Source organism: Aptenodytes patagonicus, chromosome Z (assembly GCF_965638725.1).
Source record: "Aptenodytes patagonicus chromosome Z, bAptPat1.pri.cur, whole genome shotgun sequence".
Taxonomy (NCBI): Eukaryota; Metazoa; Chordata; class Aves; order Sphenisciformes; family Spheniscidae; genus Aptenodytes; species Aptenodytes patagonicus.
In genome coordinates, this window is record NC_134982.1 from 57,381,356 (window position 1) to 57,395,780 (window position 14,425).

General features: G+C 41.8%; 1 protein-coding gene across 2 annotated transcripts in view; it reads right to left on the reverse strand.

Annotated features, from left to right (window-relative positions):
* LOC143172501 (protein Hook homolog 3) overlaps nucleotides 1-14,417 on the reverse strand; it is a 94,326-nt gene extending 79,909 nt beyond the window's left edge. For both annotated transcript variants that reach the window (XM_076362040.1, XM_076362041.1), the window contains exon 1: nucleotides 14,294-14,417. In XM_076362040.1, the coding sequence (XP_076218155.1) occupies nucleotides 14,294-14,350 (57 nt within the window). In that variant the 5' untranslated portion in view covers nucleotides 14,351-14,417. The remainder of the gene's footprint in view (nucleotides 1-14,293) is intronic.
* Between the last annotated feature and the right edge of the window lie 8 nt (nucleotides 14,418-14,425).

Genomic DNA, 14,425 nt, shown 5'->3' on the forward strand with positions numbered 1-14,425 from the left:
TGTAACAAATTCACCTCCACAGACTGCACACTGAACACCCTTTACTGAGACCAACCTAAGGTTAATTTTCTTAGGATGCTGTGTAATATTCCAGATTACAGAGGAGCAAGAATAATCTCTTAACAAAAAAACACCCATCAATACACATAATTTGTGTATGGCTTCTATTCATCAACTCCATTTTCATGCATATAGCATACAGGCTATCTGAAACCCTCCCCCTACCATATCAGCAAATGTATAAATACACAAAGCAAAGCTCTTTTCTCCCTTCCTCCCTTGGTGTGGAAAAAAGCCTTTCTGCTTCAGCACAGTCTCTTCAACTGGCCTAAGGTATTTGATCATTTACTTTAAATGAACATTATTTTTAAAGGATTCGGATGAGTTCTGTGAAGACAGTTTTGACGACGTCATTTGAAGGGTATCTGTCTAATGCTCTCTGCTATTATCCTCCTCCTAGGGGAAGCCTGGACTTATTTGTAGGAAGCACTACTTGTATGCACCAGGGATAAGAAAACCTACAAGAAAGCTTGCAGCTTCAGGCTACATAAATGTTAGCTATATCAACCATTTTTTTTCAGAACGTAATGTAATGTACAACCATTCATGCTTTAGTGGCGTTTGAAACATTAATGCTGGTCCAAGCCATTTCCCAATAAAAGTCCTTTTTTGAAGAGAAGGCTCTCAAAAAGTAGAGAGCACAATATCCAGATTCTCATAATACCTTTGGAGTGTCATGTAAGCACTCTAGCAATGCCATTTAACATTAATTTGGAGAACAAGCATCTAGGTGAATGTTCCTTTCTTTCCTTTACTCTGGAAGAAAAGAAACTAGCACTCAATTAGGATAAAAACCAGCAGTGATGTCCATGAAGAGCCAAAAAAATGACCTCTCAGAGCATGTTTGCTGAGCAAGTTCAACAGTGACCGACAAGGAGCCATGAATGATGTCCATGTTCCAAGAGTACAAGAACAAATTACTGTGTGGCATACAAAACAGACAGAAGTGACTTCTACGATTCAGATTCAGTAGATTTTCCTATGGCTTGGTCTGAGCTACCCAGAAAACACAGCTCCTCACTTCTTCTCCAGAGAATCAAGAAGCCACCATAGATTGCCAGGACACTAGGTGAAAATCAGGGTGGGTAGGAAAAAAAACCCCACACATGAAAACCACCATGTAACAGGATATAACATCAGATTACTATTTCGCCGGAAAATTGAATTTACCTACAGTCTCTGAATTGCAGCAATACTGTCGAAGGAATACAGAGACAATTCTGAGTCTGAATCCACAAACTCAGCAACACATTAAACAGGAAATAATACTTTCTAGCAAAAAAAGCTGCAACGACATCATGGATGCTTATGCTTGAAGAAGTTCAAGATGCTATAAGGATAAAATTCTCAAGCATAGACAATGAAAACTTGTTTCTAATTTTGCATATTATACCTTTAAATAATGAAAATTTAAATCACTGCTGCACAATAGGCAAATCAAAAAATCACTTAAAAACTACTACTATTATGATTTTTCAAAAATAGTCAAAAGTTAAATGCTCTTTTCAAGAGCATATTGAGGAGGTCTTCAAACAGACTGCAAACTAATCAGATTTTTTAAAATTCATTTTGAGTCTTGGTATATGAAACACCTCCTTGACTAAATAAAAGCGTACATAGCAGATACCACTACAATGATGGAAGAAGAAAGGTTGCTAAGCCTATTTCCATGACACAAAAACCCAAGATGCATACTCTGCTATTTTGTAACTAATTTTATCAACATACTTCCCCAATACTTTATACACAAGAAAAGGTCAAAACTGTCATTAAGGCTCAGGTAACCAGTCTAAACTCTTTTTTCCCCCCCACAGTCACACATGCAAGATTGCCATTGAGGACAATAATGCTTTCATAGTCAGATGACAAAGAACAGAAAGAAAGACTAAAACTAATTATATGACTTGTTTCTTCACATACATTTAAATTTTGTAATAAATGTCTTTGCTTGCATAGGAAAGGAATACACTGCATAATATTTCAATTAAGGTGTCAAATTTATTCAGCTCTTAAAACAAAGGAACTATATCCTTTTCATATCCTTCAGAGATATGAAAGTAACAAATTTTCTTCAAAAAAAACCTACATAAAATAGCTTTACAAATTTATGTCAAAGTTAAACTCCTACACCATTCTCAGATAGTTCTACAAAATGCTAAACCACTCTAAGAAACAGTAGAGTTCAGTTTCCAGAAGGGAGAAGAATGATAAGAATGTGGCAATACAGAAGCAGAGTCCAGCTGTGGAGACAAAGAAGCAAATATTTTTTTGAGTGTGCCTCTAAACAACTATTCAACAACAGCTGTTAAAACACTGCCCTTCCTATGCATTGTGATGTGTTTCCTCCTGGAAGACTTCTCTCTCATCCTGCTGGAACTGTTCCTACTTCTGGAGTGTTTACAATACTGTCCCCATCATTAGTTCCCCAAAGCTGTAAATTAATTCCTGTTCCCTGTTATGATTCTTTTTTTTCCACTTCTTGTACCCCTATATGGAGCCTTGACATCATGCTTGAGGGACAGGATGCCATCCAGAGGAACCTGGACAAGCTCAAGAAGTGGGCCTGTGTGAACCTCATGAGGTTTAACAAGGCCAAGTGCAAGGTCCTGCACCTGGGTCGGGGCAACCCCCGGTATCAATACAGGCTGGAGGATGAAGGGATTGAGAGCAGCCCTGCTGAGAAGGACTTGGGGGTACTGGTGGGTGAAAAGCTGGACATGAGCCAGCAATGTGCCCTCGCAGCCCAGAGGCCAATAGTATCCTGGGCTGCATCAAAAGAAGCATGGCCAGCAGGTCAAGGGAGGGGATTCTGCCCCTCTGCTCTGCTCTGGTGAGACCCCACCTGGAGTACTGCGTCCAGCTCTGGAGTCCTTAGCACAAGAAAGTCACGGACCAGCTGGAGCGGGTCCAGAGGAGGGCCACAAAAATGATCAGGGGGATGGAACATCTCTCCTATTAGGACAGGTTGAGTGTTGGGGTTGTTCAGCCTGGCGAAGTGAAGGCTCTGGAGAGACCTTACTGCAACCTTTCAGTACTTAAAGGGGGCTTTATGAGAAAGATGGGGACAGACTTTTTAGTAGGGCCTGTTGTGACAGGACAAGGGGTAACGGTTTTAAACTAAAAGAGGATAGATTCAGAGTAGATATAAGGAAGAAATTTTTTATGCTGAGGGTGGTGAAACACTGGCACAGGTTGCCCAGAGAGGTGGTGGATGCCCCATCTCTGGAAACATTCAAGGTCAGGTTGGATGGGGCTCTGAGCAACCTGATCTAGTTGAAGATGTCCCTGCTCATTGCAGGGGGGTTGGACTAGATGATCTTTAAAGGTCCCAAACCATTCTATGGTTCTATGATTCTATCAGACAAGAGTCTGGGGGAAAAAAGGGAAAAAAAACACCAACCACTTGCCCCAGTAGGCCTCACACCTTCCATCAACTATCATGTAATGAGAGAAAAGGGTTCTTTTATTTCATTTTATTAAATATTAATCCAGACCTCTGATTCACATGGCCATGAACATGAGCTGTCAATTTTTATACAAAACTTAAAATAAGGAGTAGCAGGTGACTGTTTCAATGTGAAGGAGGCTATCACTGGGGACTAAATAATTGCTGCAGCAAGTCAGAACCTTACAAAATCCGAGCTACAGTTCCGGATTACATGTATGACTAGTGAGGATTTGTTAGCTACTAAGGATAGGAGGCAGAAATGTATTTCATTAAAAATACTCATGATATGAAGGTCAGAGAACTGGACATTCAGTTCTCAAAGACAGTAGCTGAGGACCAGGCTAAAAGTTGTGATGGGGAATCTAGCATCCCATGAAGCTGGAGGAAAACAACAACAAAAAAACCAAACCAAACCAAAAAGCTCTCCAGCACCTTTCCCTTCTCAACACTAAGAGTTAATGAAAGACCTGCTCTTTGCACAGTGATTATATACACAGCTTGGGTTTTATTGCTGGTGCAGTTGCGTAATAGACCTTTTATGTATTCTTTTGTAATAATACCTGAAATCTTTATTAGAGGTTCTTAGCAGATAAAACACTGTGTGACTGGTTACCTTATGCACAAACGCAACAAAAGGTAACGCTCCGTTTCCAATTAGTTATTTATCAAAGCAAAGTACTCCCCAACCTATAAATGATCCTTTAGAATTATTTACCCATTATTTCCCTACATTTTTGGAACTGACTATGCAAGCTTACAACTAGCTGCCATGTTTAGCCTAGAACAATACTGTATCACCACAGAAGAAACAGATCACACAGCTAAGACAGGGAGAAGTGGCTAAAAGGAGTAAGAACAAGAAAGGAACCAGCCTCACTGGGTTGGATGCAAATCACTACTCAAGCTATTAGCAAGAACGCTTGAAAGAGCAAACTGGCAGAGAAGATTAAGGAGGGTTGGATACTTCTGTCCTCATACATTTGCCCAATATTACCTACAAGATCTGCAAGAATCCCACTAAAATAAATTTCACTCAGCTTCAATGCCTGGAGGAAACCAGACCATTAATTTTTTTCAGGATGGTAAGCTAATTATATGATACAGAAAGTTGTTTGTCCTCAGATGCCAAATTCTTGTATTGAGCCAGACCTGTCATAATGAGAATTGAATTCCTATCCTATAAACAGATCTGTGCTTCTGGACAACTTTAAGGCTTCTTCATCCATTTTTCTCCTCCCAGTTCATAGCACTGCTATCTTCTGCTTGGCTAGCCATGCCACAAGCTATTTTTTCATGCTTTCCAAGACAGCAGCAGACTGCATGAAACAAACAAAGGGGATCCAGGCTCTCCAACAAGCAACAGTTTTATTCCAGGATTTGCATTTCCGTATGTTTTCACTGATTTTTAGGTTCTCAGATTTTCCTTATTAAAATCTCAAGAGTTACTCTGCAATCCAGCCGTAATGTTAGGCACTCAATTTGCCAAACAATGAAATGGCAAGGTCTTTACATTACTGGCCAGGGTGGGGATTCTTTCAGGGAGGAGGAATTGAATGTTATTTTTATTAATTTCCTTCTGATTTTATATATACTGTGTTCGACCTCAATCAAAGTATTTCATTCATAGTTTAAATTTTCCAAAGATTAAATATTTCCTTTGCACACAGTGCAGAAAGTAGAAGAGATACCTTGACTAAAGCTTACTTACTAAAGGACTGTGAGATGAGAGAGCCATGACAGCATAAACCACTTATTACTGCACTACCTTGGCATTGCCACTAAATTGCTGCTAACTGAGGTGTTCAAGTATGACACATTATTAAGATACAATGAACAGTCTCAAGTCTGAATGGTGTTTGGTTTAACCATTTCAGAAACATCCATGAGAAGACAAGCTAATCTACCAACTGCTGGGGAGAAAATGAATGTATTCCTGTTTTCAGTTGAAAGCCAGATAAGCCAGCTGATGAAAAACAATAGTATACAGCATTTGTGACGAAGATAAAATGAAAATATGATACGTAATAGGAAAGCCTAACGCAGCACCGTAAACCAACAGTTCTTTCCAATTTTCATCTACTTAATCATGTTTTATTTAAAAGTAATATTTACCATTGATGCTTTCTCTTCTTTTCTCACAATACAAGCTATTAATAAGTGCAAAACTGCCAAACATTACGTCAATACACCCACATTTATAGGATACATACATTCACACTCCACCAAGCACCAATGAACTTTAGAAACCCCAAAAAGTGCCTTTTAAGACTAGAAACATCCTCTCATGGAAGAAAACACAAATGGCAAGGTTCACAGGAGGTGAACCACCGGCTTCCTCTGCTGATCAGAGTGCAAAAATTCCCATCCCTACTACCCAGAGTTGACAGAATAACATAATTAAAGTGATGTCACATTAAACATAGGATAGGATAAGTAGGATATCTTCTGTCTTCAGCACTCTCTCACTCACAGAACCCTAGATGAGAATGCAACCCAGAGAATTGGGATGCATGAAGTTTCACCAAAGGAGGATAATGGAACTGTTCTCTAAAAGTAGGTGTTAAGTACAAATATCAGAACAGTGCTCAATGAACAAAAGAGCAAAATTCTTTTTATCCTGAATGAAGACTGCTAGGCTACTAGAAACCTGAATAGCACCAGGCAAATGTGCCCAAATTGATCCATACTAAGATAAAGGACAGGCAACAAGGCATAGCTTCTATTTGATGGCATAAGGCAAAGCAAAGTCCATTAACTTCTTGGCTAGTGGTTAGCCAGAAAAACTTTGCGTACTAGTAGTCCAAATTTATACATATTTCTAATATTACTTAAACAAAACAAAAAAAGGTGAACATAGATGACAGCTTTCCCCTTGCAAAATACAGAAAAAGAAGAATAACTATTTAAAGCCCACAACTCCACCCTCTTGCAGCTATAATTTAGATGAAAAGTACTGTCTCTACTGACAGCTGGAATAAAGAACTCTCCCCCAAAGGCACAGAAGATGAATCCAAGAGCACTAAGTTCTACTGAAATATCGTATCACAAACTCTCTGATCAGTGTGGAAACAGTCTTTCACAGGATCACAAGAGTAAGAAAGAATTAGCAGCTAAAAGATAGGATTCAGAGAGAGCTGGCAGTAAGTTTTCATCAGGCTAAGAAATTTCAGACTTATCAGATTCTAGAACTGGTAACACAGATGTGTAGCACACCACTAAGTTTAGCGTATCTTACAGTTCAAGTCTTCTCTATTTCCAGGATTTATATTTCAGCAAATATTTTCCTGAACTTCATGGAGACTCTGTAGATATGCAGAACAAGATTTTTCAGAGGTTGACCGTATTCCAGGATTCCTTAAGAAAGGCAGGAGCCACCATGAAACAGGCTGCCATCTTTTGGCATTGTCCATAAAATAAAATCAGCTAAACCACGCCAGAATGATCCAAGTCCTGCTGTTGTTGTTTTTTTTTCTTCCTAACCACCAAGGGGGCAGTAGAATTGATAAAACAACCATAATCTCTGTTGCAGTTAAACATAAGCTTGTTTCTACTTATTCCTATCCTGAAGGAAAACTATGGATACCTTGCTGCCATGGCAAACAAGTTCACTCAAAGGTTTATCTTATGTAATCCAGGAATGCAGGAAAGGCTGTAACCCATTTAATACTTTGCAACTCTGCAATGAATAAAATACGGATGCTCATTTCCCAGATCTAATGTCCCCAAAACATATATCACATGGCATGTGAACACCCACCTGTTGTTTAGCTTAAGTATCTAAACTTAGCTACCCTGAGAGATTTAGCTCTGAACAGTCAACAGGACTTCCACAGAGGACACAAAGCACTACACTTCCAGCGTAGTGTACGCTTGCAAAGAAGCTTGCAGCTAAATGGCACAAAAGAGCCCTATGAATTCTAGGGCTGAAGCACACTACCATCAGATTTGCAATGCATCTTTTTGTGCAATACTTGCTCCACTACATGCACCACTCCAACAACATTTCCTGTGTGCCCACTTTGAAAAGCTGCCATCCCTTTGTGGCCCCAGCTAGTCCACTGAAACACAACTCCAGCTCTGTATTCATTCAGAAGCTTCTTCCTGCCACATGCAGGAGTGGAGTGCTGGCTGGACTGCCCCCCACATTTAACCTTAGAGAGCTTTTCCCTCCACCAAAACCTTCCGTGTTGTCTCTTGTTCAGGTACTGAGGTACTAAGTAACTCATAGGACTGACTAAGTCATGCATAGCAAAGTAAGGCAGCGAGGAAAACAGCAATGCATACTCTGCAGGGCAGGAAACCACTACTAGTAAGGAAGGAGTTAATCCCTTTCCCTTTCCTGTGTGGCAGGACCTGCCAGGCTGTCGGCAACAAAAGCCACAAGAAGGACATTACTACCCTCTTCCCCTCACTTCCAGCCACACAATTCCTGCCTTAACCTTGTGCTAGTGTTAGTTGCTGTGTGGCAAATAACCTCGTGTTTTTGTTTTTTTTTTTTAATTAATGACTAGGACTTGCAAATTAAATTGATTAAGCAATCCTGGACTTAGGCTCTGAAGCTGGAGGCAAACCAAAGTGAGTTAAGTCTTTCTAAACTATCACAGTACTCACGAGTCCTCAGCTCAGCCAAGAAAGCAGATAGCAGCAAGTGCAACGGAGTCCTGGGCCCCTCCTCTTCTCCCTCCCCTGCTCCACAACTTGAAAGTCTGCAATTGCTCTACAAAAGTCAAACATATTGCAGCAAAGACTTCTGATGGTCCAGGAAGAACAGAATGTCAGAGTATTATCTTCCAGTTCAAGAGCCTCAAAATGGTCTCACAATAAGAAAGACAAAGATAATTGTGCAAAATTCACAATTTGACTTCATCTCTTTGTAATAACTGTTTAAGTATTTCAAAAAGAAGATAGAAACAGGTTTTTCTCCTCACCTCCCACCTTGAGATTAACAAGCTAACAGAAAAATTGTTTCCTTTACACTGTTTAAGGTTCACAGTTCTCAGCAGTAAAACCTGTTTCTTCTCCAAGTAACACCTCACAATCCCCCCCAAAAAAATGAGGGGGCAGAACTGGGACCTGAAATTGAGCACATACTGAATTACACCTAAATGTTTTTTCTTCAGAGAACTAGCAATTGTTATAAATGTACCATTGCTATAGAGCAGCTCTTCAGAAAGGAGTAAATTGAAAAAAGGCAGAATCTGGGACAAGGCCCCAAAGAATGAAAATCTAACACTCTGTCAAGACACACACATGAAGAATAATGTCTGCACTTCCAAATTCTGTGTTCAGCCTTCCTTCCTATTGTTGACCTAAAAGAAGGGGCGAAGAAGAGAGGAATACATACAAACTGTACCTTATTATCTTTAATTACCATATTCATACATTATCAGCCTTATATCACTTGCTCTACAATACGATCTTTAAGATAAGTTCTTCTGCCTCTTCTTGACCTCTCAGCAATAGGTCAAAAATATCCCTATAACCTAATAATGGTGCTAGACACCCCAGCTCCTTCAAACATAGTGAACGATATGCTCAGAATATCACTCTCTTAGACAACTACCCCTAAAAGGGTGGACCAACAAATTCTTTACCATCTCAGTGAGAGGTCATCAAAAATAAAACAGGTTGCTCAACCTACTGGTCTGTCACAGCAGATACAGGGGCTGTGATCTGCCAGATACCTCAACCCATGTTCCATGACTGCTGGCAAGCTCAGTGTTTTTTCCCCTCTGTCTGAGCAGCAACATATTCAAACAGAACTATCTTCTTGACCTGCTGTCACCACCAGCACAATCAACCACTCCTAAAATTGGATGTTTTCTTCAAGAGGTAAGAGATGCTGATGCGATGATATCATCAGAAGAAAATGAAACCCTACAACTTTGCAGTCAGTGATCAAGGATTGAAAGAAGAAAGAGTTTAAACAGGCTTAGCAAATCTCCTACAACCTTTGCATCTACAAGAAACCAGAAAAGTACTTAAAACCATAGATGCACAAGGATCAAGAACAGCATAGTCTAAAAAGGAGGCAACTGGACAGTAGGAGAAAACACAGCTTCCCTAGTAAATTCCAGCAGACTTGACCCTCTCCGAAAAGGGTGCCTACAAAGCATTTACAAGCAGCCTTCCTGAGGAATCAAAATCTGTTTCAGCACTTGCTCACATGGTCTCTATATTTCAAACTAACACAGGCAAATTCTTCCAGTTGGGGATAGGCCACCACACAGAAGACAGAGATAGACTGTACTGAGAAGATTTTTCAACCAAAAAGGAGAAAGGTCAAAGGATTGATACCACAAATCTCCAGAATGCTTTTAAAATGGAGGGTGCTGAAACAGGGGCCTCGTACAGTGTTCACAAAATTCTCACTTATCATAAAAGTTTTAACATGTCTACCACAGAAACTATATTTGGCCTTGAGGGTTGGAAGAGAAAGCAAGCAGGCAAGATGCAGCTTGGTGGAGGCAGCACATAGCAAAATAAGAGATATTTATCATAATGAAGGAAAGAAAGTTCATGACATTTCCACAGCAATCTGCTACTTATATCAGACAGCAGTGGCCTCTTTGAGGAATCCTGCTGTTTACATACCAATGCTAAGGAATCTTTTCAGTATCACATCTTAGTTCTATGTTAAAGAAGAAAATTTCTCAGATTACATAGCAAAAGCCTATAGCCATCACACCGATTTCAGATATAGACATCTTAAAGTGTAACTGCCACATGCACGTTTGACAGCTCTCCATGTTTTAAGAAATGACTCAGTGATGTATCTGAGTTAAAAGCACTCCTGACACTACACACAAAGCAAAAAAAAAAACCAAACAAAACCCAAACCAAAAAACAAACCCTGCGTGTTCATACGAGGACCAGTCATAAGTTTTAAACAGAAAAGATGTTGTGAATCTGTATTAGATATGCTGAAACAATTTTAGTATCATTGCAGGTTTACCTCACAGCCACATTTTTCTAAACTGCTTTGGCTGCAGTGCAGCTTGGATAACTATACCACAGTGCCTAGAATAGTCTCAGAAGAGGCTTCTGGGAGATTTTTGGTAGAGTAATAGTTCTGCAATTACAGTAGGCTGCAAACACTGCTAAAGTATAAACATCAACTTTGAGATGTCAGTAGTTGGGCTCCAGTCCTTCGCTCAGTTTTGCTCGAGTTGCCAGTACCCTGGCTGCCTCAAAATAACATCATGGTCACCTGCTAAAGTGGTAGGAAGCAAAAGCTCTCCCAGACTTAAAATCCTGAACAAAAATGATTCAGGAACCCACCTGACAATGCTGTCGAAGAGGTAAAAACACCTGAGAATTACACGCCAAGCTAGAGCATAACACCAAAAATGGGGGTGTTGGTGAAATACTAAAGAATAAAACAAAGCATATTCACAGGTAAGCAGTTTGCTCCAGCTTAAAGATACCAGAATAGGAATCCCAGGCATGCCAGGTAAAAGACTTGAGGGATATTCTCATTCATTAAAATCATGAGTTGGCAGAGGGAGGAGCAGTTTCATCTCACCCTACATCCATCGGAGCAAACATTCAGTTTAGGCTGAACAGGTTCTCAGACTTGTGGAAAGCCTTATCTGCTCTACTTAAAACACAGACAAACCAGTTCAAGTACTTCTATATGAATGTGAAGCAAGCAATGTGGGAGGTTAAACCAGTTTTTAAGAACAGCCAGCTCCTCTGGCATAATGGAGAAGACTGGCCATCCCAGGTATGCAATTAAGACAGCTCTGTTCTCCCATCTAATGAACCGTTTCCCAAGAATCATTATGGGACTTGAGAGAAAGCCAGCCAAAAAAAAGCATCTTGTTTATACAGACAGTTTCACTGAGGACTAAAAAACTTCATTGCCTCTTTTGCAAGTTTCATGTATCCTGGAATAAACTGAAACCACCTTTCTTCATTTTTTTTACTGAGTTTGTTCCACACAAAAATCCTGAAATTGTAAAAATAACCCGTAACTCCAGACATTCATCTAAGAAACGTGTTGGCTAATTCTAATGCTGTTTAAGAAGGACTTAATAATATTTCTGCTAACCAAAAAAGATGCAGCTAGTTTCTTGATTAGCACAGTATCTGAGGGGGTGCAAAGGTTAGAAATGTAAAGGGATCTGCATGGACCATTACTTCAGACAGGACAAGACTCCACTGGATAGGTACAGTTTCAGGACTGAAGGTTATAAATACTAACTACTGCTCAAACATGACCATATGACTGAGTAATAATTCCTACAGATGGTCAATGCCACAAGACTTTTTCTGTTGCTGCGACTTCTCTCTCTAAGCTTTCCATTTTTATGTCTACTGTTCCAGGACAGCTTCTTGTGCCAAGGTAGTTTTTTTCAATGGTTTAGCTTTTCTAAGAAAGTGCAAATTCTTTTCAAGGGTAACAGTAAAGTTTGCCGCTCAACAAATCAATTGCCTCAACTACCAACCTCAAATGTGGCAAGGAAAAACAAACAAACAAACAAGCAAACAAATCACTAGTTCTTTCCACTATTTTTTTGTTTAATGCAAGAAAATCAGTGGAGATTTTCACTAACACTGAATAGACTTCATAAATACACTTGTCCTCTTCATCTCCACAAACAAGAACCAGTGACTCTTATTTTATTTTCTATCAAGACTAATCCAACTTCCACTGCATATGAATATGTGCAGAAGTTGATAAAACAATCCTTTCAAACACATATAAACCACTGGTTTGTACTATATTTGGCTGTACAAAGAATTATTTTGGGGAACAGGGAAGTAGCCACTGCCTTCTGACTCTGCATTTTGCGATCTCCCTCGCTAGCTAGCAAACACCTTAACCTTATGAACTTTTAAAAACAACTATTGAAATATTAACACCTCAAAATCAAATTTGAACAGCATACTTAAGTAACAGAATATTGGAATATTTTTAGTTTTGAAATTTTTTCAGACTTGACACAGACTTCCGCACAGATGCTATACTTCACAATTCATTCACAACTTTGTCCTACCTGCGACTGGATAATAGGTAGGATCAACAGTTCAAATCACTCTCAACAGGCCAACACCATATAACAGACAATTCATTTCATTCTGCAGCAGCTTACATGTTTTGAGTGCAGTAGTCTCACATGCAAAGGAAAGAGCTAGTCTGTTGCTTATTTGGAAATCTGGGAAGTTAGGAATGCATTGGGACCGCGACCACTTGCTAGGTAAGCTTTCAAGCTTATGCTTCTCCCATTGGCACAACTGCTTTACTGCCAGAGAGCACAAGAGGAACATATCTAAAACACCTAAAACGAAAACACATGGAATCTAGCAGCATACAGCAGCAGATCTTCCTCCATCACCCCCCAGTAAACCTTCCTCTTTCTCCTAGCACTGAGCCTCTCACTCAGCCTTTCTTTGCCAGGATTCACACACATCAACTTCCTCGTGAATTCTATCAGGAAGAGGACTTTCATTCCCAACACCTGAGAAAGAAAGCATGGGAAGGCAAAAGCAGGACAAGTGGCCAGCCGCAACACTGATGCAAGGATTGGCAGGAATGTGAAGGAAAGAGAAACTGGGGTACTTATTCCAGACCTGTATGAAGCACTGGGGCACACTCTTCCCCAAAACCTCCGCCTTCTGTACTTTCCAGGCCACCTGCTCACATCTAACAATCACTGAATTTCCCTTGCTCATCCCCTTTTGACTTTCACAGAGAAACCTAACCTAACCTGTCATTCCCCAGTAATGTATCAATGCATCACCATCACAGCTTTACCCAGCTCTGGCCTTGCACAGGCTAAACATCTAAAAGAGAAAAATCTCAGTTTCTCTTCAACAATCAGTTGTACTCCAGAGGTTCATATAGTGGGTATTTCCTTGGCAATTTTGCTTATGGAGGGGGGAAAAAAAAAAAAACCAGCCCCAAAACGAAATCCAGTGGTTCCAAACAGCTAACCAATAAATCAGCTGCTACAGAAATACAAGTTTCATGGCTGTGTTACAGTCACTGCTCAAATTACGGAGTACCTGCAAATGCAAGTTCAATATCCACTACATTTTGGCTGCTCTGTGAATGACAGCACAACCTGAAGATGTTTAAGGACCAAGCTCCGAACATTAAAACGGGAAAAGGTAATTCTTAGGTTGATAATGTATTATCTTCGACTTCACAGGTGAATTTTGGCTCTCGAGGCTCAAGCACTACTTAAAAATACAGAGAAAGAAAGAGACGAAAAGAAAGTTTCTGGTCAGAAAGCCTGCCGAGCACAGCCGGCAGGTGAGGAAAAGGCGGCACTGACACACCGGAGCCACGCCAGGAAGGGCGCGGGTCGCGGGGGAAGGATCAAAGCTACGGGCAACACCTCGCCCGCCGAGCCCGGGCGCAAGACGCGGGGCGGGGGGCACACCCGGGCGCGCTTCCTCCGGCCGCGCCGGCGCAGGCCCCGGCCCCCCCGCCGTGCCGGTCGCGGCGCCGCGGGGCGCCGGTTCCTTTGTTCCCCCGACGCGGCGGCTGAGCTAAGGCGGCGAAGGGCCCCCCCGCCCCGGGCAGCCCCCAGACCGCCGGCCCCACCGCGGCTAGACAAGGCGGGGCAGGTCCGCCAAAGCTCCGCCGACCCGCGACCGGGCTGGAGCCTGCCCGAGCGCCAGGGCGCGGCCCGGGCGGGGGCTGAGGAGGCGGGGCGAGGCCCCCCTCTCCCGCCGGAGCAGGGCCGCGGCGGGGGCGGGAGGGGGGGCGCACAGAGCCGTGTCCCTGCCAGGCGGCCCAGCTCCGGGCGGGGGCCTGGCGGCCGCAGCACTCACCCAGGTGAGGAGGCTCTCCCCGAGCTCGGCCCGCTCCAGGCTCTCCACGTTGAACATGGCGGGGCGCGGCCGAAGGGGCTAACGGCCGCGGCCGGGTCGGTACCGCCGGCGCCCCCTCCCGCCCCGTCCCGG